Source organism: Petaurus breviceps, unplaced genomic scaffold (assembly GCF_028583685.1).
Source record: "Petaurus breviceps papuanus isolate PSGF00001 unplaced genomic scaffold, PetGlider_PUasm1.0 90723, whole genome shotgun sequence".
Lineage (NCBI taxonomy): Eukaryota > Metazoa > Chordata > Mammalia > Diprotodontia > Petauridae > Petaurus > Petaurus breviceps.
In genome coordinates this window covers 1,923,929-1,951,402 of record NW_027187323.1, presented here as the reverse complement: position 1 = coordinate 1,951,402, position 27,474 = coordinate 1,923,929, and the positions used below count along the sequence as shown (strand labels likewise).

The window sequence follows — 27,474 nt, the reverse complement described above, 5'->3', positions numbered from 1 at the left end:
GTGTGTGTGTGTGTGTGTGTGTGTGTGTGTGTGTGTGTGTGTGTGAAGTGTCTGAGGATGGATCCAAACCCAGGTCCTCCTGACTCCAGGGCTGGTACTCTACTCTCTGTGCCACCTAGCTGCCCCTAACCAGTATATTCTTTATGGAAAGTTTGCTTCTTCAGTTAATTCTGAACAGATTCATTTTTAGCATCATCAGATTTTCAAATGGATAAAAGGGAGGCATATATTACCATTCCAACAAAACTTCAGGACTTCAGTTTTCTTTTGCACCTTTCTAATGCGTATATCATGACTTATTTTGCATTTTTGTTGCATATTTATAATTTGTCCTTTTTAGATTGTGTTTCATGAGGGCAATGACTGTGTTTTATTGTGAAATGTATCTGAATTTCAGGAAGGCATTTGGCAGTCTTTCATGATTTTCTTGAGATCAAGAGGTATGTGTTGGATGATAGCGTAGTTAAAAGTATTCAGAAAAAGTTGAATAACCAGACCCCAAAAGCATTGAATGATAAACATATTTCAGCATGCTATAGGGGGTATGTAGTGGCAAGTACATGGTTCTGTCCTCTAAATTAAAAAAAAAAAACTAATGTTTTAGATAAAGGCATAGTTGGTGTGCTTATCAGACTTGCAGAAGATACAAATCCAGAAGTGATGGTTAATGTGCTGAATGACAGAATTATAATTCAGAAAGGTCTCAATAGGATGGAACCCATCTAACAAAGTGGAATGTAATCTGCATAAGACTAAAGTCCTTTGGCTAAAGGGAAACAGACCCATGTATACAAAAATATTTATCGCAGCTCTTTTTCTGGTGGCAAAGAATTTAAAATTGAGGGGATGCTCATCAATTGGGGAAGGACTGAACAAGTTGTGGCATATGAATGCAATGGAACACTATGGTGCTATAAGAAATGATTAGCAGGCAGATTTCAGAAAAACCTGGAAAGACTTAGATGAACTGATGCTGAGTGAAATGAACAGAACCAGGAGAACATACACAGGAATAGTCACATTGTGTAATGATTAACTTTGATAGACTTGGCTCTTCTCAGCAATGCAAGGATCTGACAGCTCCAAAAGACTCATGATGGAAAATGTTACCCACATCCAGAAAAAGAACTGATGAAGTCTAAATGCAGATCAAAGCATACTATTTTCACTTTTTTTGTTTTTTTTATTTCTCTGTGAGGGCAAGGATTCTTTCACATCTTCATATCACAAAGATGTGAAATGCATCTGAATTTCAGGAAGGCATTTGGCAGTCTTCTCATGGTTTTTTTCCCCTTTGTTCTGATTTTTTCACAGTATGACTAATGTGGAAATATGCTTAATATGATTGTACATGTATAACCTATATCAGATTGCAATGCCGTCTTTGGGAGGGGAGAGGGAAGGTGGGAAGGGGAGAGGGAAAAGGGGGAGGGAGAAAAAAATTTGAAACTCAAAATCTCATAAAATTGAATGTTCAAAATTATCTTTACATGTTATTGAAAAAACATACATTAAGTGGGGAGGGGGTCCTTTACCTAGGCTAAAAAATTCAACTAACTATGACAGCATTGGATTGGGGAAATATAATTTAATGGTTGTTCACATGGAAAAGGTTAAAGGATTTTAACTGACTTAACCTCCATTCAGGTCTTACTCTGATACCTCATTGTGATATGCTGTTGACCCTGGATTGTTGAAGGCTATGTTGGCAGAGTACAAGCTGTGGCAGGTCCTAGCATCTGGGAAAGGTTTCAGGTATGAGCCTGGTGAGTGACCATATGTCTCATCCTAGGGTCAGTCTACAGAAATTCCTCATCATGGCTGATTGCAGAATGATGATGTATTTTTTTTATTTAAATTTTATTATGATGATGATTATTTTTTTTTACCATAGTAACTCTCACTCACAGAGAACATGCAGTCTATGACTGAAACACCAACATCCGTGAAATTAATGATGCTAAAAGCACTGGAGTGAGTGACTAAAATCTCATAATGAGTCAATAGTGATATGTGACTGGCAAAAATAGCTAATATACAGTCTGTATTAATAGCAGCATAGTATCTAACATAAGAGAGGCCCCCTCTGTGCTATCCTGTCCTACCACATCATCCCTCTTTCTCAGTCCTATATTTCATAAGGTATGTTGGTTACTGAAGCACTTCTAGAAGAGATTGACAGAGTGGTGGTAGTACATCTATAACTTTTATAGGGCCCAACTAAAATTTTACTTTCTACAAGAATCTTTTGCCACCTCTTAATTCAAGTGTCTTCCTTCTTTTAGTTTCTTCCTAGTTATCCTGTACATAGCATACTTTGTATGTATTTGTTTTCATGTCCTCACCCCTACTAGATTGTAAATTCTTTGAGGGCAGGGACTTTTGTTTCTTTTTGTGTCTCCAGTACTTATCACAATGCCTGGCACATAGTAGATGTTTAATAAGTGTTTATTGATCAATTGATACATTAAAGGATTAAAAGAACTGAGGGTGTTTGGCCTGGAAGCACAAAGATTTTACTGAAGCTGAAGTTTAACTACTTTGGCTACCTAATGAAAAGATGGGACTCATTGGAAAAGACTGATTTTGGGAAAGATTGAAGGCAAAAGGAAAAGGGGATGGCAAAGCCTGAGATGGATCGATAGTATCATGGAAATAAAGAATGTGAACTTGGGGAGACTTTAAAAGATAGTGGAGGGTAGAAAGTCTTGGCATGCTATGGTCCATATGGTCATGAAGAGTTGGACAAGACTGAATGATTGAACAACAACACAAGAAGACTTTGGTGAGGACAATATAACTATCTCCAGGTAGTTAAAGGACTAGCATGTAGAAGAAGGTTAACTTATTCTGTGTGGCTCAAGAGCAATATTAGGGCTAGGAGATGGAAGTCATGGGGAGCTAAAAAGAAGAAACTAAAGGCTGTCCAACATAAATTGAGCTATCTTGTAGGTTAGTGAGGTCCACAAACTGAAGGCATTCAAACAGAAAGTCAATGGCCAGTTGTCAGGAGCTTTTGTAATAGGGGTACTTAATTTGAGGTTCATGAAGTTGATTTAATTTGTTTTCATAATTTTATTTCAGTATCATTGGTTTCCTTTGTATCCTTATTCATTTCACTTTGCATATTTAGAAACATTCTGAGAAGGCATTTCAAGGCTTTACTAGAGTGATCAGGGGGTCCATGACACAAAATCAGTTAAGAATGCCTGTTGGAGGGCATTCATGCTTCCAGTATAGGGATGAACTGGGTGATTTTAGCTACCTTTAACCCTATGATTCTGTGATTTGATCTCCTTTAGTTCTCTATTTCTTTGCAGATAGAGACTGTTTTTTACATACTTCAAAACTATTTCACAAGATCATATATACCAGAGTTGGAAGGGACCTTGGTTTAGTTCACCCTATGTCCAGATGGTAACCTTCCCTTAAAATCCTTTATAGGTGCTCTATCTTGCACTTGGAGACATCTTGTGAAACAAAACCTTCCGAGGCAACCCATTCCACTTTGAATAATTCTAATTTAAAAAGCTCTTCCAAATTTACCTCTTTACAATGTCCAGCTATTGCTACTTTTTCTGTCCTTTGTGTCCAATCAGAAAAAATTTAATCCCTCTTCGACATAACAACCTTTCAAATATTTGTTCTTCCTAAATCTTCTCTTCTCCAGGTTAAATAACTCCTAGTTCCTTCAATCCATCCAAATAGTTTTCTATCCTTATAAATATTCAGTGCAATAGATGCCATGAACATTAGTAAATAAATTCAGTTGTAAAATAATCATGTTCTGATGACTTAAGCAAAGAAAACATTTAGAAAAGGTGAAAGAGTTGAATTAACACTGATGATGGAGAGTTTGCCCATGCTTCTCCCTAATTTAATTAGGAAAACACCCTGATCCATTTTCAACAACTATCACAGAGTATTCAAAAATAAATTAAAAACAAATTTTGTAATTCTGTCCTTAACAGACACCAATAAGCACTTCTGCATATAAAGAGTAGAAGAAAGGAGATTATGTAGAAAACTACCAATCTCTGCTCTTGTATAGCTTGTGTCTCATTTATAAACCATATAATAAGCTAAGCATGTTGGTTTCAAAGCTGTCCTGGTTATTTGTGTCCCAATTCAGAACATTCCTCTCTTTTGTGTTTAAAATTCTTCATTTTCATGTATCACCTCCCCCCCCCACTCCAAAACTATCCTTGCTTGAATTTAAAGAAAAACAATCCTCTCCTGTCAGTCTATTAGATAAGCCTTAATGTGCAAAATGATGTCATACATCAGCCATATAAAAAAATATATACTTTATTTTGCAGGAGAAATAAGATTGAATAAACAATGATCCCTGACTGATTCTCTCTCTCTCTCTGCATACACATACATATATGTAAAATAATATTCCAAAATGGTATATATTAGGTGAATGAGAGAGGTACAAACCAAATACTATGTAAGGTTCAAGATGGGGAGGAGCAATAGAGATAATTATTTAGAGGGGGAATCAGGAAAGAAGCAGCATTTGACTGGTTCTTAAAGGATATTTTGGATTTTGACAGATAGAATGAAGGAGGAAGTCTTCCAGAGATTTGGAACAGATTGAACAAAGCCATGGAAGCATGAAAACATTGGAGAGAAATAGGCTGGTATGACTAGAGCAAAGATTAGGGGGAGGGGAGTAGCATGAGATATGTTGACAAGATAAAGTTCTCTCAAATTGTGGGGAATCTTGAATACCATGCTAAGGTATTACATTTCTAGAAGGTAATATGGAGCCACTGAAGGATTTCTGCAGAGAAGTGATGGGATCATATCTGTGTCTAAGCAAAACTATACTACATTGTATCAAGGTTGGATCAGAATAGGGAGAGACTCTGGGTGTTTAAACAGCTTGATTGTCTGCCACAATGGTCCAAGTACTTGGTCATCAGTCCTTGTGGTAGGGTCATGGTAGTGGAAACAGAGAGAAAGTGATAGATGAGAAAAGAGATACTGTGGAGACACAGTTGATAGACTTTGAGAATTAAGTGGTTGTGGGTGATGGGAAAAGAGAAAAATAATAATTAATATTCAAGATTTGAAACTTTCTTAACTGGTTGAATGGTGGTGCCACTGACAGAAAAAGAAAAATTAGAAAAAGGGCAGATTTGAGGAAAAGTTAATGTCTGTGTTTATTGAATTAGGGAGAAGGATGGGCAAACTCCATCACTGGTATTAGTTCAACTCTTTCACTTTTTCTAAATACTTTCTTTGCTTGAGTCATTTGGACATGATTGTTTTACATCTGAATTTATTCACTAAATGTTCATAGCATTCATGGCACTAGTGAGATATAAGTGGTAGACATTGTCTTGTTGTTCACTTGTGTTCAACTCTTCATGACCCCATTTGGGATTTTCTTGGCAAAGATACTGGAGTGGTTTGCCATTTCCTTCTCCATCTTATTTTACAAATGGGGAAACTGAAGCCGAGTTAAGTGACTTACCCAGGGTCACACAACTTGGACGTGTGTGAGGCTAGATTTGAATTCAGGAAGATGAGTCTTCCTGGCGCCAGGCTTGGCACTCTGTCTACTACACCACCTATCTTCCCAGAGATAATCTTAAGTAGTTTGAAATGCTCTTCTGGAATTTAAAAGAAAGATCTGAGTTGGGAGAAAGATTTGGGAGTAGATGATAATAATAGAAGCTGTGAAATTACAAATGGAAAGTATAGTGAGAGAAAGCCAAGATCAGAACTAAAGGGTCAGGAAGGGGAATAGAGAAGGGATGGTTAGAGAAGAGGAAGACGAACTAGGAGGGTGTAGATTTAGAAGCCAAGGGAGAAGGGGAAAGTATATCATTAAAGAGTGTTAGTATTGTTAAAAATGCAGAGATGGTGATGATGATGATGATACCTTGTCTTAAAGTTTACAAAATGCTTCACAGAGATGATTTCATTTGATCCTCACAGCAGCCCTATGATCTAGGTGCTATTGTTATCCTTATTTTACAGATAAAGAAACTGAGGTAGAGAGAAGTTAAGAAATTTGTCCAGGATTGCCCAGCTGAGGTATTAATTTATTAAGTAGAAGAACCAAGCCTCAAACCCAGGTCTTAACACCTGGTCCACTGCTCACTGCATTCTACATGCTGCTTTCCAACTAGTTAACCATTCTTCTGTCCCTGTCCCTTTCTTTCCCCTCTTCAGATTACCAGTCTTGGTCTGATACCTGTGGTTCTCCATGGTTTCCCCAATACTAATGAACAAATTCATTTGGGTATTATAGGCAGTCTTGATCCAGCGTATATTTGAATATCATTCACACTGGTTAATAAACTATTTTTGGTATCATAGAAATAGAGCTAAATAAACACCTGATTTGAAGGTATCTCCAGAAGTTACTGTCTTGGAGTAGTTTTAAGAAGATTTATTCAATTTAAGTACCTATCTAAGAATTTATGATGTAATTTGCTAAGACATCAAGGAGATTTGGTTGGTGGTTTTTTTAAGTAGTATTTTATTTTTCCAATTACATATAAAGACAATTTTTTAAGATTCATTTAAAAGAATTTGGGGTTCCAGGGGCGGCCAGGTAGCACAGCGAGTAAGAGCACTGGCTCCAGTGTTGAGAAGACCTGGAGATCGAATTTCGGGCTCAGACACTTAGCACCCATCCAGAAACACCTGGCCGTGTAACCTTGAGCAAGTTACTTAACCCCAATTGCTTAGGGGCAGCCAGGTGGCTCACCGAGTAAGAGCACCAGCTCCAGTGTCCGGATGACCTGGATCAAATCCGGGCTCAGATACTCAGCACCACACCCAGAAATAACTGGCCGTGTAACCTTGAGCAAGTTACTTAACCCCGATTGCTTTTAAAAAAAAAGAATTTGGGGTTCCAAATTTTTCTCCCTCCTCATCCCCCCTTTCTAAAACAGTATATTTGATATAGGTTATATAAGTACAATCATTGTAAAACATAGTTTCATATTAGTCATGTTGTAAAAGAAGAAACAGACCAAAAGGAAAGGAAAACACACACAAACAAATATAGTGAAAATAGTATGTTTAAATCTGCACTCAGATTCCACCAGTTTTTTCTCTGAATGTTAATGCATTTTTCCATTGTGAGTCATTTGGAATTGTCTTAGGTCATAGTATTGCTGAGAAGAGCCAAATCATTCGTAATTGATCATCACACAATGTTGCTATTAATGTGTACAATGTTCTTCTGGTTCTGCTCATTTTACTTTGTATCAGTTCATGTAGGGGTTGATAGCTCTTCTGAAGCACTTTTGTAACTTTATCTGTGCATTCCCAGATCAATTTTTTAAATTAATAGACAAGCTTTTCTGAACTAAAGGTCAATTCTATCGAGCAACTTAAAAGAAACCAAAGAATTCCAATTTTCCAACTTTTTCAGTCAAGGCCAGTTTAACTAGGGGAAAAAGTTTTATGGGATTTTATTTTCATGCCTGAAGAAGGTAAAGCATGACATAAAGATGATCTCCTAACCTCATATAGTAATAGATTACAGTAACTTTTATTAGTATAGCAACAGATTCAACTAGCTTGACTGGAAATGGAATTTATGATTCCAAGGATTATAAGATTTCCCAATTTAATGTTTAGATTAAATACCCTTTTAGGCTAGATGACCAATATTATATATTAAAAATAAGCTAGAGATTCCAACAAAATAACAGGTTATATTATATATAAATTATATACATACACATGCACACATCCTTATATAGATATATACTATATGCTTATATAATATACATTTTACATATAACATATTATTTTGGGAATTAGAACTATATACATCATAATTTCTGAAAGCAAACATAAAATGTGACTATCTAAATACATGAAATTGAACTTCAAAAAAGAATAATGTCCAAATGATGACCAAATCTTTACTGTAGGAAATCTGATCACAACTTCTTGGATTGGTAAAAATCAACAGCAAAGTGTAGAATTTAGTGATACTGAAAAAGAGAGAAATGAGTTGCCGAGATTAGGTGCTGTGCCTTCTAAGACTTTCAACAAACATCCTGGAGATCTGTAGGCTTATACAGGTACAAGTCTTCTTATCTGTAGACAATGTAAGTAAATTCTTATATTAAGAATTTGAGTTTTCATATGTATATTGCTAGCACATTATAGATAGATCCTCAATGGATATTAAATAATACAGGATGCTGAAAATTTATCCCTAATAGTCCATCTCTTTCTCACTCTCTGGTTCCATCTTTTTATAAATAAACCAATTTATTTTTAGTTTTCAACATTCACTTCCATAAGATTTTTAGTTTTAAAATTTTTCCCCTTCCCTTATCTCCCCTTCCCCAAGATGGCATGCAATCTAATATAGGCTCTACATATACATTCATACGAAACATATTTTCACATTAGTCATGTTGCAAAGAAGAATTAGAACCAAGGGGAGGAATGGCTCTCTAACTTTTAAGGGAATGCTTTGCATTGTTCTGTTTCTTCAGCTCAGACTAGCTGAGGGCTGGGAGGGCTAAAACATAGTGGCAGTTGTTTAGAACACTGGTGTCTGGGACAGGGCTAAGATCTTCCTCATTAGCTTTTGTAACAGGCTTTTTGAATATGTGGGACGTGATTTAACTTGAATTATATTCAAATTCATGTCATAATGTACCATCCTTTCCTAGAGTTCAGTTGAGTAGGAAGACCCAAATTTTTTTTATTTTAATTTTCAAGTTGTCAAAAGTGCCCTGGGTAAGCAAAGAATGTAGTGTGGCCTGTATTTGCTCTTTTCTTCAGTTTTCAGAGACTGATTTGGTTTTCACTTGGCATAAAGATATAAGCAGAGTTGGTAGGTCTGGTTTGATACTGTATCAGCCTTATTCTCTTTTTATTTTTTTAAAGACTACATATACATTTTTATTTATATTTTTAAGTTAAATTTTATGTTTATTTTTAGTTTACATCATTCATTTCCACAAGAATTTGAGTTATAGATTTTCTCCCCATTTTCCCCTACTCACCACCCCAAAACAGTAATCCCACTGAATACCCTGTCCCCCAATCTGCTCTCTCCTGTATCCTCCCCTATTCCCCCTCTGACTTTCGAGTAGGGTACAGTGGATCTCTATGCCTCAGTGCCTATATGTCTTATTTCCCAGTAGCATGTAAAATAATAATTATAATTATACAAATATATATATATATATATTTAAACATTTGATTTTAAAACTTTGAATTCCAGATTCTTTCCCTTCCTACCTCATTACCCACCCTTACTGGGAAGAAAAACAATTCAATATAAGTTGTATGTGTGTAGCTATGCAAAACATTTCCATAGTGTATATACTGTGAAAGAGACTGTATTTCCCTCAATCCTATCTCACCCCCCACTTGTTCTTTTCTTTGCTTTGATCTGGTCCCTTTTCAAAAGTGGATGCTTCCAACTTCCCTCACCCTGAACCTGCCCTCCCTTCCATTATACCCCCTTTCACCCCCTTCCCCCCTACTCTCTTGTAGGGTGAGATACTGTATTTAGTGTGCATGTCATTCCCTCCCTAGCCAAATTCAATGAGAAAGGTTGACTCATTCCCTTTTGCCTTCCTGTTCTTCTCCTCCATTGTAACAGTTTTCCCTTGCCTCTTCTATATGAGATAATTTACCCCATTCTGTCTTTCCCCATCTCCTCTCATTATATTCCTCTCTCACCTCTCAATTTCAACTTTTAAGTATCATCCCTTCCTACTCAATTGGTCCTGTTACTCTGTCTATGTATACCTGTACACATATACTTGCACTCACATATGTATTCATACTCTCATATACCCTCCTATATAGACATATGTGTGTATGTATATACATATAGATATATACATATATATATATATACACACACACATACATATTCCCTTCAACTATTCTCATACTGAGAAAAGTTTCATAAGTTACAATTATCGTTTTTCCATGTAGGAATGTAAATAGTTCAACTTTGATAAGTTCCTTATGATTTCTTTTCCCTGTTTACCTTCTCATGCTTCTCTTGCTTCTTGTATCTGAATGTCAAATTTTCTATTCAGTTCTGGTTTTTTTTCATCAAGAATGCTTGAAAGTTCTCCATTTCAATGACCATATTTTCTCCTGAAACATGATACTCAGTTTTGCTGGGTAGGTGATTCTTGGTTTTAATCCCAGCTCCTTTGACCTCCAGAATATCATATTCCAAGCTCTTTGGTCCCTCAGTGTAGAAACTTCCAGGTCCTGTGTTATCCTGATTGTGTTTCCACAATATTGAAATTGTTTCTTCCTGGCTGCTTGTAATATTTTCTTCTTGATCCGGGAACTCTGGAACCTGGCTATAATATTCCTAGGAGTTTTCTTTTTGGGATCTTTTTCAAGAGGTGATCGGTAGATTCTTTCAACCTCTATTTTGCCCTCTGGTTCTAAAACATCAGGGCAGTTTTCCTTGAGAATTTCTTGAAGGATGATTTCTAGGTTCTTTTTTTGATCATGACTTTCAGGTAGTCCAATAATTTTTAAATTATCTATGCTGGACCTATTTTCCAGGTCAGTGGTTTTTCCAATGAGATATTTCACATTGCCTTCTATTTTTTTCATTTGTTTGGTTCTGTTCAATAGTATCTTGATTTCTCATAAAGTCACTAGCTTCCATTTGCTCCAATCTAATTCTGAAGGAATGACTCTCTTCAGTGAGCTTTTGAGATTCTTTTTCCATCTGGCAAATTCAGCTTTTAAAGGCATTCTTCTCCTCATTGGCTTTTTGAGCCTCTTTTGCCATTTGAGTTAGTCTATTTTTACGGTGTTATTTTCTTCAGTCAGGTTTTTTTGCTCTCTTTTCATGATTTTCTTGCATCATTCTCATTTCTTTTCCCAATTTTTTCTTCCACTTCTCTTATTTGGTTTTCAAAATCCTTCTTAAGCTCACCTATGGCCTGTAACCAGTTCATATTTTTATTGGAAGCTTTTGGTGCAGGAGTTCTGACTGTATTGTCTTCCTCCTGTTCCATGCTTTGATCCTTTTAGTCCCCAAAATAGAAGTGTAAAGTGGGATTGCTGAGCTTGCCTTGCTTACTATGCTTGCTCATGTTCCACTCAATTACTTGACTTTAGAGCTTTTTGCCACAGTAAAACTCTGCTTCCAGAGAGGAAAGCTATGTTCCAAATTGCTCGGGTTTTCTCAGCCGCTGGAGCCATTAGTTTGCTGCCCTCTCTGAAGCCTCCACACTCTCTGGCTCACTGTTCATGCACCCCAGGACCTCCACCCTAGACAGTGATCCAGATCCAAGCAGGTTAAAGCAAGAACGATTATCCCTCAAACTGGTTGCTTGGTCCCCCTACAATCTGAAGGCCAGCAGCTCTCAAGCAGCCACATGGCAGCACCTCAGCATCTCAGCCGCTTCTTGCCCCAGGGGTAGAGGCTGGACTGCCTGTTCCTACAAAGTCCACTGACCTCTCACTTTGTCCTTAGCATCTATGGGTTTATAATTCTGGAAACTTCCACAGCTGCTGATGATCTACTCTCCCAATGTCCCTCCAGCCAGCAGCTGGTTGTGGCCACTCACGTGGGGATGGACTCTGCTCCCAGAGAGCTGCTATGGCCCCTTCCTGCCAGCCTGCCAGGCTGTTTTCAGTGGGAGGTTAGTTTCTCTCTGTTGGTTTGTGGGTTCTGTAGCTCTCAAGTTTGTTTAGAGTCATTTTTTACATGTATTGGAGGAGGTGGAAGCAGGATCCCTGCGAAAGTCCTGTTTCTACTCCACCATCTTGGCTCTACCTCCTAGAAGTTTTTCATTCTTAAAAACCTATCAGCCTTATTCTCAGATAACATGGTAAAAACAGTTAATACAAAATGTTCTCCTAAGAACCTAGTTGACTCTTTCCCACAAATCCAGTCTCCATAGGAGACGTGCACTTAGACTCAGATCACCATAATTGGAGTGAGGTGCAACATGTGACAAAGTTTAACTCACAACACGTGTTCTGGTCACCCTTCTCTCTGTGTAGCCTCCATGCAGAAGCACTGTTGTTCTTTTTGGTTTTTCTTCCTTCTTGAAGAGAATTGATGACATCTTTTGCATTAAGGTATGAGCTTAGTACCCACATGCTATGAAAATGAATACATGTGGAGCGACCAGGGAGCACAGCGAGTAAGAGCACCGGCTCCAGTATCAGGATGACCTGGAGATCGAATCCCGGGCTCAGACACTTAGCACCCACCCAGAAACACCTGGCCCTGTAACCTTGAGCAAGTTACTTAACCCCAATTGCTTAGGGGCGGCTAGGTGGCTCAGTGAGTAAGAGCACCGGCTCCAGTGTCAGGATGACCTGGAGATCGAATCCCAGGCTCAGACACTTAGCACCCACCCAGAAACACCTGGCCGTGTAACCTTGAGCAAGTTACTTAACCCTGATTGCTTAAAAAAAAAAAGAAAATGAATACATGTTATATGACAACACATGGGACCATTGGAGTGGTCATTTGGTGGTTTCATTTTGAGATGAGTGAATTTTTAAAGAAAGTGTTTATTAAGTGATTACTATGTACAAATGTAGAGATGGAATCAGTCAGTTTCTGGGGTGAGAAAAACAGTACTTGCCATGATTTTTTTTTATTTTTAATAGTATTTCCCTCCAATTACATATAAAGATAATTTTTAACATTCATTTCTAATAAAAATTTTGAGTTCCAAATTTTCTCCCTTCCTCCTTAAGCTTCCCCCTCATTATGATGGTAAGCAATTTGATAAAGGCTATATATGTGTAGTCATGTAAAACATTTTCATATTAGTCATCTTGTGAAAGAAGAAACAGATGAAAAGAAAAAAAATGATGGAAAAAATAAAGGAAGTGAAAAAATTGTATTCTTCAATCTGCATTCAGACTCCATCAGTTCTTTCTCTGGATATGGACAGCATTTTCCATCATGAGTCCTTTGGAATTGTCTTGGGTCATAGTCTTGCTAACCATAGCTAAGTCATTCATAGTTGATCATCATTCAGTACTGCTGTTATTGTGTCCAAGGGTGGGGAACCTGTGGCCTTGAGGCTACACATGGCCCTCTAGGTCCTCAAGTATGGTTCTTTGACTGAATCCAAGCTTCACAAATCCCCTTGATAAAAGGATTTGTTCTGTAAAACTTGGACTTAGTCAAAAAGTCACACCCAAGGACCTAGAAGGCCACATATTTCCCACCTCAGTAACACTGTTCTCCTGGTTCTGCTTATTTCATTTTGCATCAGTTTATCAAAGTCATTCCGGGCTTTTCTGAAATCTTTCTGTTCATCATTTCTTACAGCACAATAGTATTCCATTACATTCGTATACCACAACTTGCTCAGCCATTCCCCAATTGATGGGCATCCCCTCAATTTTTAATTCTTTCCCAACAGAAAAAGTGCTGTTATAAATATCTTTGTACAAATAGGTCCTTTCCCTCTTTTCTTAATTTGTTTAAAATGTAGATCTAGTAGTGGTATTGCTGTATCAAAGAGTATGCAGATTTTGATATTCCTTTGGGAATAGTTCCAAATTCTTGCCATGATTTCTGAGAATTTTTCACCCTGTTAAAGTTTTATTGAGCTCCCAAGAGTATGGCACAATTCATGAAGTCTAGCTTGTATAAAAGCACATTGATTTTGGCTCTGGTGTAGGCTGAGTCATGTCAAGTAACCCACAGTTGAGAAGAATGAGATGTTTGGGGAAGATGCTTCTAAGGAACATGTGCTTCTTGGGAGCTACGTTAAAGTCAATGGTGGTGGTGGTGATGACGATGATGATGATGATGTTTCCTACTTTTTATTGAAGGCCTGCTGGATGTGTGGCATTATTCTCAGAATGATGGAAATTTGTAGTTTGAAGAAGATATGTAGTTCTTTTCCCTAGGGGCTCTTGAGATCTAAACAATGTTTAATGAATCATTGTTTTCTAAGCTGCCTTTCAGGCCAGGTTTGGGGTAGGTCCCACTGTTTCTAGTCATCTGTTCCCTCTCTTGTGACCACCTATTTAAAGGAAGGAGTACCCCTCCCTTGTGTTGTATAACAGGACATACTGATGGGGGAGGGAAGAAAGAAGAATTGTAATAATAATATGGCCCTGGGTTACGTGGTAGCACCAGAACTGAGTTGCTTATGTAGGGAATTATCAGCCAAAAGAATACCAAAAACATATTGTATTGTACTTCATGTTCCACAAAACTTGTCCCCCCCAAAAGCTGTAATAACAGAATTTTCACTGTATGAATGCCAAGTGTTGTGTTGGTATAAGGAGAGGCAGCCCAACATCTCTAAACAGACATGACCTGGGAGCAAACTGAACAAACATAGTTTCTAGAAATGACTTTAGAACCAAAGGCCCTGGAAATGGCTTTTGAACTGAAACAACACAACCTAAAATAAACCTGAAATAAGTAATTTTCATTAAGCCTATTTTAAAGACAGAATTCAGATAATCCTCTCAATAGGTTGCCAAAGTCTTTACCCACACACAAAAGAATTTTTTTCCTCATAAGTTCATCATCAAATTTTTCCTAACTAGTTGCCTTTGGACAGAATAATAGTCAGTTCACAAACGTTTATTTATTATGTCATTACTTTGTGCCGGGCACTGTACTAGGCATGAGAAAATAAATATAAGTAGAAAGAAAGGCAGTCCTTGCTCTCAAGATGATTATAGTTGTGTGCACCCCAAAACTGTGTGCAACAGAGATCCTTACCCAAGTAATACTCAGAGGCTTCTCAAGTTAGGAAACAGAAAAGAATGGTTTATTATGATCTTGAAAAAGGGCCACTCTCCTGACAAACAGTCAGGGAGAAGAAGCAATTTACAAAAGGAAATGGAGAAGTTATAAAGCCCTAACATGGAATTCTCCCCCACCCCCTTCTGACCCTTTTCTTCCATTGACTAGAAGTCAGGTGCACAATCTAAGCATGTGGCAGTCTACCCGAAGTACCAGAACAAGGAAACAGTAGACCACCCAATGTACATTTGAGAAAGCACTTCAGTCCTTATTTGGCATATCTTATGCTGAAGTGTCACTGAGGAGAGAGGTGACTTCCTACTGCTTTGAGTATTGAGTCCTTGTAAATCATGTGATTCCAGTGAAGGGGAACTTGGGCCTCTTTCCCACAAAAAGCCTTACTAGATTTTAGAGTATAGTCTGAGAAGTTTTTACTTCTTCCACTCATAGTCTAATTGGGGAAGGAAATACATAAAAGAGAGTTGATGAGGGGGAGGAGGTAGAAGAAGGTACCAGGGTGGGGTGTGGTGGAGAAAGTCCTCTGGAGATGAGTCAGGTGTAGCCTGGAAGAGGAATGAAGACATTTTTGGCCTAAGCTTCCTCCTCATATTGGAGGTTCTGAGGGGAACCAGTCAATCAGAAGGTGAGGCTTCAGGGGCAGAAAATACTTCCTAGGTGAAAAGTAATCCAAAGGCTGAAGTGAACTTCCAGGCTAAAGAAGTTTCAATGGGTTATAGAAAAAGTCCTGTGGAGAAACTAACAGTATAGCCCAGAGAGGCATGAAGCCCAACAGAACACTTGTGTGTGAGAAATAGAACCATCAAAGGGGCTGTAGGTTTATAAGCCCTACTTTACTTGAAGTGCTGCCCATGTATATATTGATCATTCTATGTCCAGGCTATGGTTTTTCCTATATTCCTTTCCTTTCTGGGATTTGTTGAGTCATATAACTTTAGAAATGGAAGATTGCAGGTTGAATTGGAAGGAACCTAAGACAGTTCAAATAGGGCAACCCTTTCTTTTACAATTTAGAAAACTGAGGCTGAAGGATATTAAATGGCTTGACTAAGGTCACACAGGTAGTGAGTGTCTTCTCATTGTACCATACTACATTAGAGCTTATTTAGTATAATTCTCTCATTTAAGTGGAGGAAACTGAGGCTCAGGGGATGTTAACAGCTAGGCAGGGCTTGTCAAATTTAAGGGTAGCTAGGTGATGCAGCAGATGAAGTGCCAAACTTGGAGTCAGGAAGATGAATCTTCCTGAATTCAAATCTGACTTTAGACACTTACTGTGTGACTTGGGCAAAGTCACTTAACTTTGTTTGCCTCAGTTTCCTCATCTGTAAGATGAGATGGAGAAGGAACTGGCAAACCATTTCAGCATCTTTGTCAAGAAAACGAAATGGGGCCATGAAGAGTCAGACAGGATTGAAATGATTAAACTACAACAATAAAGTTAAATTCAGAAAAACCGATCGAGGCAAAAACAAAAATAAAATAAAAGCTTAATTAATGCTCATAATTTTATACATATCTGAAATGTCAACAGCATTCCAGATATAGTCCTTAAATGAAATATTGTTTTACCTAAATGTAATGGAACTCATCTGAGAACCTTGTCTCATATTTCACTGAAGAAAAGGAAGACATTTGCTGAGAGAGTCCTCTTCTTTTCTCCTCCTCAACTCACATCTCCCACACTCCTGCCACTATCTTCACCTTTACCCCTATTTAACATGATGAGGTGGTCCTTCTTGTATAGACAAACCTTTCTACATGCACAAGTGATCCCATTCTATCCTGTCTTCTCTAGAATTTTTCTCCCTCTATCGTCATCACTCTCACCATCTTCAATCTCTCCTTATCCTCTGACTTTTTCCATAGAGCTTACAAATTTGATCATGTCTCCTTTACCCTCAAAAAACCCTCTCTTGAGCCATTCATCTCCACTAACTCTTGTCCCATTTCTTCTCTCCCTTGCGTGGCTGCACTCCTTGAGAAGGTTACCTGCGACAGTTGGCGCCACTTCCTTCCTTCTCACTTTCTCTTTACCTTTCTACAATTTGACTTCTGACTTCATCTTTTAACTGAAACTGCTCACTCCAAAGTTGCTAACAATCTCGTAACTGCTTTTTTTCCTCCTCATCCTTCTTGACCTCTCTGCAGTCTTTGATGCAGTTAATCACGCCTTTCACATTGATTTTCTCTTCCCTCTAGGTTTTCATGATGCTTCTCTCTCCTGGTTCTTTTCCTATCCGAGTGACTGCTCTTTCTCAGTCTCCTTTGATGGCTTCTCTTCCAAGTCTTGCTTGGTATTCCTGGGTGTTATTCCATCCCCACACCCACCCCAGGCTCTGTTAGGAGCCTTTTTCTCCATCTATTCTCTTTCACTTGGTAATCTTATCAGCTCAAAGAGATTCATTTATTATCTCTCTGCTGATGATTCTCAAATCTTATCCAGCCCTAACTTTTCTCCTGACCTCTAATCTCAAATATCCAGCTTTCTATGGGACAACTTGAATTAGCTGCCCCTCATAGACATCTTAAACTCAACATATCCAAAACTGAACTCCTTAACTTTTCCCCCAAACTCTCCCCTCTTCAGAACTTCCCTGTTACTGTTGAGCATGCCACACATGAAACCTAGGTGACAATTCTGTACTCTCCACTCTCCTTCCCCCATATCCAATATGTTGCCAAGGAGTGTAGGGCAAAGGCAACCAGGGATAGTAAAATGAAGACTCTGAGGAAGTAGGGTGGGATAGTAAATAGAGTTGTCCCTCATTATTTGTGTAGGTTAGGGGCGCGGGACCCCCATGAATGTAATATTTAATGAATAACTCTAAGCCCCACCCCAAACCTTTATTTTTAATAATTCTGATCATATTTATTTAACACAAAAAACAAGTGAAAGAACACCCTGCCCTCATAAAAACACTGCAGTTACTATTGAAAGAGATTAGTATCTGTAAAACTATGCAGCGTCTTCCAGTCTAGCTACAGCAATTATGTTGTGGATTTCCTTCTACAAAAAGCATAAGATAGGGGCGACGAGGTGGCTCAGTGAATAGAGCACTGGCCCTGGAGTCAGGAGGACCTGAGTTCAAATTTGGCCTCAGACACTTAACACAAAAACTAGCTGTGTGACCTTGGGCAAGGTGTGTGTGACCTTCTCCTCTCCAAAAAGGAAAAAAAAAGAATGAGGGTTTCTCCTTCCTTTCACTCTAAAGTCAAAGTATGGTGGAACACATGGAATTCTGGGGATGAAAATCCTTCCCTCCCCATGTGGAGGAGTCTCCACCTTCAAGTATCCTTCAAATACTTGAATACTTGAATTCTGAGACGAAAACCCAATCATTAAAAATTCAGGACAGTGCATTGATTGTCCGCAATGCTCATTTTGTCTGGTGGCTTGTTCAACAATTACAGTTTCTTTAGTCATTAAGTGAAGTATATCATCATATCCTTATGCTTAACTCATTATATGACCACTGCTAAATGAGCATACCCTATTCAGGACTTTTACAAAAGGGCATTTATTCTGCTGCAGAGAAATTATTCATCTGTCTTGCAAAGCTGTAAATTTTTAAAATAATCTGTCTTAGTGGATATAATTCTAAACCCAAGGGCATCAATCATTGAAAGAAATAGCCCAATAGAACCATCCAATAAGATAGGTTATTGCACAAATTCAGATAAATTTTGCTTTTATCTTGGAGTTTCTATGGTCCCTGTTGTAGACTCATGAAGAAGTGATTCCAGAGTGGTGATGGCCGATAATCAGCTTCTGCTGGCAGCACTGCCTGTCTTACACTTTGTCTGTGGTTAGAATTCTAGCTAGCTATAAGGAGTTAAAACAGTTGAGTATTACATGGGCAATTTCATTTGATAACTCCCTTGAATCCTGCTGTTTTCATTGAACTGAGTTCCCTGGCCACATTTTTTCCCCCTAAATGCCCAGTATATTCAATAAAGTAATTTATGTTAGGTAACTGTAATTTCTGTAATGGCAAAATGGTTGCCCTATATCCAAACACAAGGGCATATTTTCCTTTCTCTTCCCTTCCCTTCCCTTTTTCTCCCCTTTGCTTCCCTTTACTCACCTTTCCTTTCCTTTTCCTTCCCCTTCCTTCTCTTTTCCTTCCATTTTTTCCTCTCTTCTCTTTTCCCCTCCCCCTTTCATTTTCTCTCCTCCCCTCTCCTTTCTTCTCTTCTCCTTTCCTTTCTCCCTTCTCCTTCTCCTTCTCCCTCTCCCTCTCCATTTCTCTTTTCCTTTTCCTTTTCTTTCACTGAACCTCTTTATCTTGCTCAGGCTGGAAATGCAGTGACCACTCACAGGCCCCATCCCACCATTGATTGTTGTGAGAGCTTTGTTCTTCTCCATTTCCAACACGGATCAGTCCACTTCTCCTTAGGCAGCTTTGTGATCCCTTGCTTACAGGGTCTCACCAATATATTGCTGCTGAACTTAGTGCAGATGCCTGATCTGCTTAATTTATTTTAGCTCAGAACTCCCAAGCTAAAGAAATCTACCAGTCTCAACCTCTCAGGTAGCAGGGCTTCCAGAGGTGTACCACATTTTAATGCTATTTTGATGGATCCATAATTTCATCAGTATTTCTACTCCCTCCACTGTGGCAGATTAACATCCCATCATGCCTTCTCACCTTATGTGATTCCCACTCAGGCCTTCTCATAAGTTCTTCAATAACCTTAAAGTCTTCCTCTCATTAATTTAATATTTCAGGAGTACCCGCATAGTATTTGGGCTGTTCTCCTGCTATGTCTCCTTCTCTCTATATGATTGGCCCATCCTTTATCAGTCAAATACATTCATGCTTAATGTCTTTGTGTCTCATCATGTGACAAATTGCTGTTATCATGTTGCAGGCCACTTATTATCCATCATTGATGAATTGTCCTCTGTGTTACATGTAATTTTAAGATCATGTTGGGTTACATGTAATTTCAATTTATTGGGTTACATGTAACTTCAAGATCATGTTGTTCCAGGATTTGAAGTCTTAGAGCAGCACCAAATAAATATTGATGTTGAAGAGATGGGCTTTTTTTTTTTGATGGCAGTAAACTCTTTGAGATCATTGACAGCATTGTACAATTTTCAAGATATGATATAAATTGGTTTCTTCCTATTCCTTAGTAAAGTGTTGATTTAGTCAGATTGTTAAAATCATTATTTGTTTATTTATTCATGTATTTGTTTACTTATTTATTTTGGGGAGGCACTTGGAGTCAAGTGACTTACCCAGGGTCATACAGCTAGTAAGTGTCTGAGGCCAATTTGAACACAAGTTCTCCTGACTCCAGGGCCAGTGCTCTATCCACAGCACCATGTAGTTATCCCCAAATCCTTAGTGTTTTTTAAAAGAAATATATTCACTAAGCTTTTACCCTTGAATATAAATATTATTTTAAAATTTTGGAGGCAGTGCATAGTAAATAACTAATTATGGAACCTGGAAAACTTGTGTTCAAATTCTGCCTCCAATACATACTTATACATACTTAATATATACTCCAATACACAACACCCCTGTGAGGTAAGTTGGTTTCTACCAATTCAATGATAAATGTCAATTTTCTTTTTTTTTCTGTTCTGAGATTTTTGGCTCCACTTGTTATTAGGATCAGCTTATGTCTAAGACAACCATATAGTTTATTGTTATTGCTCTCACTTGTGGTCCAATTCAGATATGTCAGCCTTTTGGTTATCCAGAAGGCAGTGGACATCATAGTATTACCAGAACACTAGACTAGGAAGCAGGAGACCATAAGACAACTGACTTGGAATAAGAAGGGACCTTAAGGACCATCTAGTTCAACTCACTCAATCAGAGATGAGAGAACTAAGACCCTAGGGATTAAGTGGCTTGCCAAAGTTTATCTAGGTAGTGAGTGAGATAGAATTCTCTTTGTTGGTGATGATGATGATGATGGTGATGATGAAAATGATGATGGGAGTGGTGGTGGTGATGGTGATGATGATGGTGGTGGTGGTGATGAAGATGATGATGATGATGGGGTGGTGGTGGTGATGATGGTGATGAAGATGATGATGGAGGGTGGTGGTGGTGATGGTGATGATGAAGATGATGATAGGGGTGGTGGTGATGATAACAATAACTAACATTTATATAGTACTTTATGGTTTACAGAACTCTTTATATATGCATACATATAATATACGTATACATGTACATACATATATACATACACACATTTGGTCCAAATAACAACCCTGTGAGAGGAAGGTGTTATCACGATCTCCATTTTCCATATAAAGAGACTGAAGCTAAGAGAGATGAAGTGTCTTGTCCAGCATCACACAGCTCTTCAGGATCTGAGGGGAATTCAAATTCATGCCTTCCCTACTCCAGGTTGAGCACTTTATGCACTAACCAACCTCTAAGGAAAATATGAATTGAGCAAACCTGCTTTCCTTCTAAAGCCTGTTAACACTATACCATCTGCCCCAGATTATTGCCCTTGGTACATCCAAGGACATTGAACATCCATGACACAGTCAGAACAGCAAGTTCGAACTCCATGTTACTGCTGTGCTTAAAAACAATCAGCATAAATTGGCAATGAGAGAGTCAGTGCCACTTCTACAGCTGGCAGCAATTGCTCCTTGCTTCTCTGTTCAACGAAATTTAATTAAGCTTAGACTGAATGCAAGGAGCTATGCTAGATGCAAATGAGGCAATCCCTGTACTTCAGGAACTTCCATTCCTTCTTCTTGTCATTCAGTCAGTTTAGGCCTGTCCAGCTTTTCCTGACTCCATTTGGGGTTTTCTTGGCAGAGATACTGAAGGGGGTTGCCATTTCCTTCTCCAACCTATTTTACAGATGAGAACACGGAGACAAACAGGGTTAAGTGACTTGCCCAGGTTCACACAGCTTGTAAGTGCCTGAGGTCAGATTTGAAGTCAGGTAGCCGAGTCTTCCTGACTCTAGGCCTGGCAATCTATCCCTTGTACCACCCAGCTGCCCCTCTCTTCTATCTAGGGGATAAACAAAGAGAAGTAAATACAAGGCAGTAGGAGAAAGAGGTGAAGGCTAACTATTACAATGGGGCTGGAGAAATGAGGAGAAATCAGGAAAGTATTTGAGGAGATAATAGTACCTGAGAAAAGTCTCAAGAAAGCTAAAGGTTTTTTTTTTTTTTTTAAGCAATCGGGATTAAGTAACTTGCTCAAGGTTACATGGCCAGTTATTTCTGGGTGTGGTGCTGAGTATCTGAGCCCGGATTTGATCCAGGTCATCCCGACACTGCAGCAGGTGCTCTTACTCGCTGAGCCACCTGGCCGCCCCTAAGCAATTGGGGTTAAGTAACTTGCTCAAGGTTACACGGCCAGGTGTTTCGGGGTGGGTGCTAAGCGTCTGAGCCCGGGACTCGATCTCCAGGTCTGGTCTCAACACTGGAGCCGGTGCTCTTACTCGCTGTGCTACCTGGCCACCCCCAAACTAAAGGTTTTAAGAATACTTTCGGTCACTAATTAGCAAGTCATTTAACCTGTTGGACCTCAGTTGCTTCATCTATAAAAGGGGGATAATAATCTCTTACTTGCCTCAGGGCTGGAGGCTGGACCATATAATCAGCTCTAAGAGGCATGATTAATTGTGTGGGTAGGTAGGTGGCAAGCCTACCATGTCTTAAATGTTGTATCTTTCCCAGCACCTGTTTCAGTGCTATATACATAGTAAACACTTATTAAAATATGTTCGTTGAATTGAATTAATTAGCTTGGGATAAATGTGGTAGAATGAGTTTTCATTTTAATATTTTTTTAAAGTAAAGCTGCTAATTTGTGATGAACTCTAGTCCTGAAAACATCCCTGTTTTCCTTCTATGTTTTGTCTTTTTGGTGGGACTGTGTGAGAGAAAAGAAGGGTCAGATTAAGTGTTATTTTCCCATTAGCATTAAATGAAGAGCCCTTTCCTCATCAGTCATAATCGAGTAGGTTGCAAATTGTGAGAAAATCTTCACAAAGATGAAAAACTAAATCCCCCTGTTTACCAGGAGAATATAGACTTCTTAATGGAGGTTTTGATTGCTTTCCAGATCCCAAATGCATTTTTAGAAACACTCTCATCAACACAGGAAGGCATAATTTTAGTTAAGTGTAATGTGTGATGCTAAATTAAGGAAACTTAGGTGTGTGTGTGAGATGGGATCGGTCTTCCTGCCTCAGAAGTATAAAATGACAGTGTACTCAAACTATAGAACTGTGCATGTGGGTGTGTATGTGTTACAGACCAAGTTTCAAAGTGTTCTACTCTTCTTCCCCTGGAATAGATTAGTAGTCTTCCTTCTCCTCCTCCTCCTCCTCCTCCTTCTTTTTTGTGTGTGGATGAGGCAATTGGGGTTTAAGTGACTTTCCCAGGGTCACACAGCTAGTGAGTGTCAAGTGTCTGAGACTAGATTTGAACCGAGGTCTTCCTCACTCTAGCACTGGTGTCACTGTGCCAGCTAGCTGCCCCAATTAATGCATATTTCTAAATCAGTTTTACTCTTGATTACAACAGTTCTGAAAGGGGAGTCAGTGAGTCCCTGAGACCCTCTCAAGGGCATCTTTGAGGTCAAAACCATTTTTATAATAATACTAAGACATTATTTGCTTACTAAAATACCCCTCCTTTTCCCAACTACATAGCTGTATGAGGCCTGATTTTCTTCATATACTACAACTAAATCAACATATCATAACAGATTTAATGCAGAAATAAATATATGAGAATCTTATTATGAGCTATGTTCTTATATATCTCATCGTGAGTTGTTTTCTATTAAGCTGGGCATTGAAAATGTTTGCAAAAATATGTAAAACAGTGTCACTCTTCTCACTATTTTTTTAATTTGGGAAAAAATATTGATTTTTCAGAAAAATATGTTATTTATGCTAGCATGCAATGGTTTCATTATTGCTATTTTAAAAGAATTGGTAAATAAATATTTTTAAAAATTGATCAGTTTTAGTTTCTCATACACCAAATATTGATGAATAAATTGACATAAACAAATGCTCTTTGATGTCCTCAATAATTTTAAAGAGTGTAAAGGTGTCCTAAGCCCAAAAAGTTTGAGAAACACTGCTCTATTGTATTAGAAATAGCAAAAAAATATTTCATCCTGTTTCCCACTAAGAATGCCAGTGTTCAAGTAAACACTTGGAAATGGAATACTTTCTCAATACTTCTTATTTTATTTTAGACATGATCCTATAACCCCTGTTGTATTTATGAAGCAACCATTGGCATCAATCAGAATCTGTTAGTGCTGACTTCATAATAAATCGCTGGCATTTCTAAATCTTTCAACATCCTGATTAAAGTGTTCTATGAGATTTATTCAATTAATGTCAGCAGAACCCTTGGCCCTTTGCTGTATGCTGCCATTGAGCACATAAAATAAATAATGCTTGTAGAGATTACTTTACCAGTTAAGCATATTTCCCTAGATTGTCTTTAGGACAATAAAAGGTAGAAGAGTCAAATCATGTCAAGTCACTAAGCAGATTAAGCACCAACTATATGTGAGATTCTGTGCCAAGTCAGGGGTGGGGGGAGGTGGGGGAGGGGAAGGAGGAGGATGACTAAAAAAGGCAAAAAGACAGTCTCTGTTCTCTAGGAGTTCAGAGTCCAAGGGGCAGAGACAACATGCAAACAACTATTTACAATCAAGATATACACAGGAGAAATTGGGAATAATCAGCAGAAGGCAAGCAATAGCATTAAGGGGGTTCGGGACGGACTGCTTATACAAGGAAACATTTTAGCTAGGACTTGAAGTAGCAAGGAAGTCAATGGTAAAACAAATTATTCCATGAAGAGCTCACATTTTTACATGTTCATGCGATGCTTTTCTTATTAACACCTCTGTTAGGTAGGTTGTAAAAATATTCCTTCTCCCATTTTACAGATGAGGAATTTGAGGTTGAGGGAGATTGTGACCCTTTCAGAGGCATATGGATATTAAGTATGGAGGCAGAACTATAAACCAATTCCAGGGCTCTTATAGGTTGATCTTTTGATTTTTTTTTGGTATATCTAATTATGAATAGTACTAGAATCAAATATAAGTCTTAATATTAGAGAGCCAATGGTATTTCTCTTTGGAAATGTTTGAATTTTCTCAGAGTAAGGTTGAATGATTGGGATAAAGTTGTTACTAGCTTGTTCATATAATAAGAGGTTAACAGAAGAGACTTGAAGTTAGATGCCCTTTCTCTTTGATGGATTAGCTGTAGCACAGCCCAGAGACAAGGTGATAGTTATTGACTACTGAGGACCATCGATGATTTTGTGATGATCTTCTAATATATTCTCTGAAGAAAATGAGAAAAATTAGGAAGAATAGAATACTTTAGAGCTGTGAGTTTGGTTTTTGAAGGAAAATAAAGAGACCATACCAGCTATTGCTTTCTGAGTTCCCTGAATGAAGGGCAAAGAGATAAATTGTTTGGTTTGACAATCTTAAACAACATCATGAGTTAATACGGGTTCAGAAATTTATTTGGTGGCAGCAACTTTGTCATAAAGTAATATGAGAATTCATTTTCCAACAATGCTTTTTTTAAATTATTGGGTCTCAACCATATTTCTGTTCTTCTTGACTAGTTAAAATTTGGGGAAATAATTGGTGTGATTGTTCCATTAGCTATTTTAAAATCCTTTTCTCCAAGTACAATGCCAATTACTCAGCATTATTCAGCTTAGAAACATCAAAGGAATTGTGGGGTCATGTGTGCTGCCTTAGGTATAGTCCAAAGATTAAAGCTAGTTCAATTTAAGGAGACCCTGGATGATAGATGAATAAAGGAAGCATTGCACAGAAACTAGAAGAAGGACATTTATCTTACTTAGACAAGGGATCGAACTGTTCCATGAGCAAAGCATCTCAAATATATGGCATGAGCTATATAAATGTCATTAAGAAAAGTCAGTTTGGAAGATTAAAATTGACTAAGAATACTGTCATCATGTTTAAGACTGAGCAATTGAAGAAGTTGTTTATTGTCTAGTTTATTTCTTGGGTGATAAATAAGATATTATTCTGGTAATTAGAAGTATGCTAAGAAAAAAATGTCATTTCATTTCCTGACATAAGGTAGCAAAATTTGTCTTTCCCAGTGAGAAAAAGCTATACTTCTATCTTTTGCTCTAGACTGATGTTAGGAAATGGTATAAAATCCTATCCTTGGAATTAGGAGAGATCTGGGTTTGAATACCCGTGCTTACACTGACCAGTGTCCTCTTCATGTCTCTGTTTCCCCATTTCTCAAGTGTAGATATCACTTGCACCAACTGATTTTGCAGGGGCATTGTGAAAAAAACTACTTTAGTAAACCATAAAGGATTCTAAAGCTGTGTGGAATCATTAACCTCTTGCTGGTCCTAGACAACTCTAAGTGAGGGAACAGTTTGTAGGAACATAGAGTTATAGCTGGAAGGCATTCCAGGAGCCACCCAGTCTACCCCTTCATTTCATAGTTGAGGAAACTGAGGCCCAGGGAGGTTAAACAGCTTGCCCAAGGTTACACAGGAAGTTGTTAGTTTAGGTAGAGGGAGTTTCTATAACAAGAGTCCCCACGAGGATGAAATCACCGTTCCAGGCCAAAAAGAAAAAAAAAAGCTGTTATTAATCAATGAAGTCATTCAACGTTTGAGAGCTTAAAACTACACTAAAACTTCTGAGATCCTCTATAAGGTAGAAATACATCCTGTACTATATTGTTAGCAGTATGTTGACATCTTCATTATGAAAGTTATCAATAACTGCCTATTAAATAATCAATTAATTTAAAAAGTATTTGTTGGATACTAGTACTTACTTGTGTGTTATGAGCTCATAGAATCATCTGTCTAGATCTAGAAGGACGCTCAAAGGCCTTTGAGTTTGATGCCCCAATTGTATGGACAACTTGCCCTAGGTAATATAGGCATAAAGTTAGTGGGAGGGATTCAAAATATTTCTTATCCAAATATTTCTATTTGTTGAACAAACTGAAGGCAGAATATTGGGAGATTCTTTCCCAGGCAAAAACCCCAAATGGCTTCCCTTTTAGGAATCTTCTTGGCTTGCCATCTGTCATAGGTCAAATACACTGAAGAAGGCAGTATAAAGGACCATGCATCCTTCAGGGTCTCCATTCATAGAAAATGAAGTTTCTTTTCTCCTCTTCACATTCCTTGGACAAGGTTCTAACCTTCACCCCAGCCCTGGTGCAAAATCCATTCCACATGACTGGACTTAACACAATGTAGCCTTGCTGTTAGAAGAACATACAAACCTAACATTTACCATGAGGGGAAAAAAGGGAGCAAAGGGTCACCATATTGGTGGAAGTTCCAGGGCAGTGTGTCAATGGTTAGTTTTCTAGCTCTAAGATGATTCATTTCTCAAGATGGAGAAACTGTCAAAGATGACTATGTTCATGTTTGTGTATACATGTATGTATACATATATACACATTCATATACATATGTATTGCATATGTGTGTGGGTATAAATACACACATTTATACATGTATATATCACTCCTCAAGTAGACAAATATTTATTAAACACTTATTTGTGGTTTTTCTTTTTTCTTTTTCTTCTCTCAACTTGGCAAACACACATAAACTGAGGTTTGCCATCATTCTATACCAGCTGTATGATCTTGAAATATGGGGTTTAAGGATTACCTGATCTTTCTCCCAGGGATTTCTGTTTAGC

The 27,474-nt window shown here is 38.1% G+C and overlaps 1 protein-coding gene across 7 annotated transcripts in view; it reads left to right on the top strand.

Annotated features, from left to right (window-relative positions):
• LYPD6 (LY6/PLAUR domain containing 6) overlaps positions 1 to 27,474 on the top strand; it is a 163,568-nt gene that overhangs the window by 47,682 nt on the left and 88,412 nt on the right. For 3 of the 7 annotated variants that reach the window (XM_069066713.1, XM_069066706.1, XM_069066708.1), the window contains exon 2: positions 1,648 to 1,766. The exons of 2 other annotated variants lie outside the window; for them this stretch is intronic. In XM_069066713.1, the coding sequence (XP_068922814.1) occupies positions 1,703 to 1,766 (64 nt within the window). In that variant the 5' untranslated portion in view covers positions 1,648 to 1,702. The remainder of the gene's footprint in view (positions 1 to 1,647; positions 1,767 to 27,474) is intronic. 2 more of the 7 variants (XM_069066707.1, XM_069066710.1) reach the window with 1 other exon arrangement.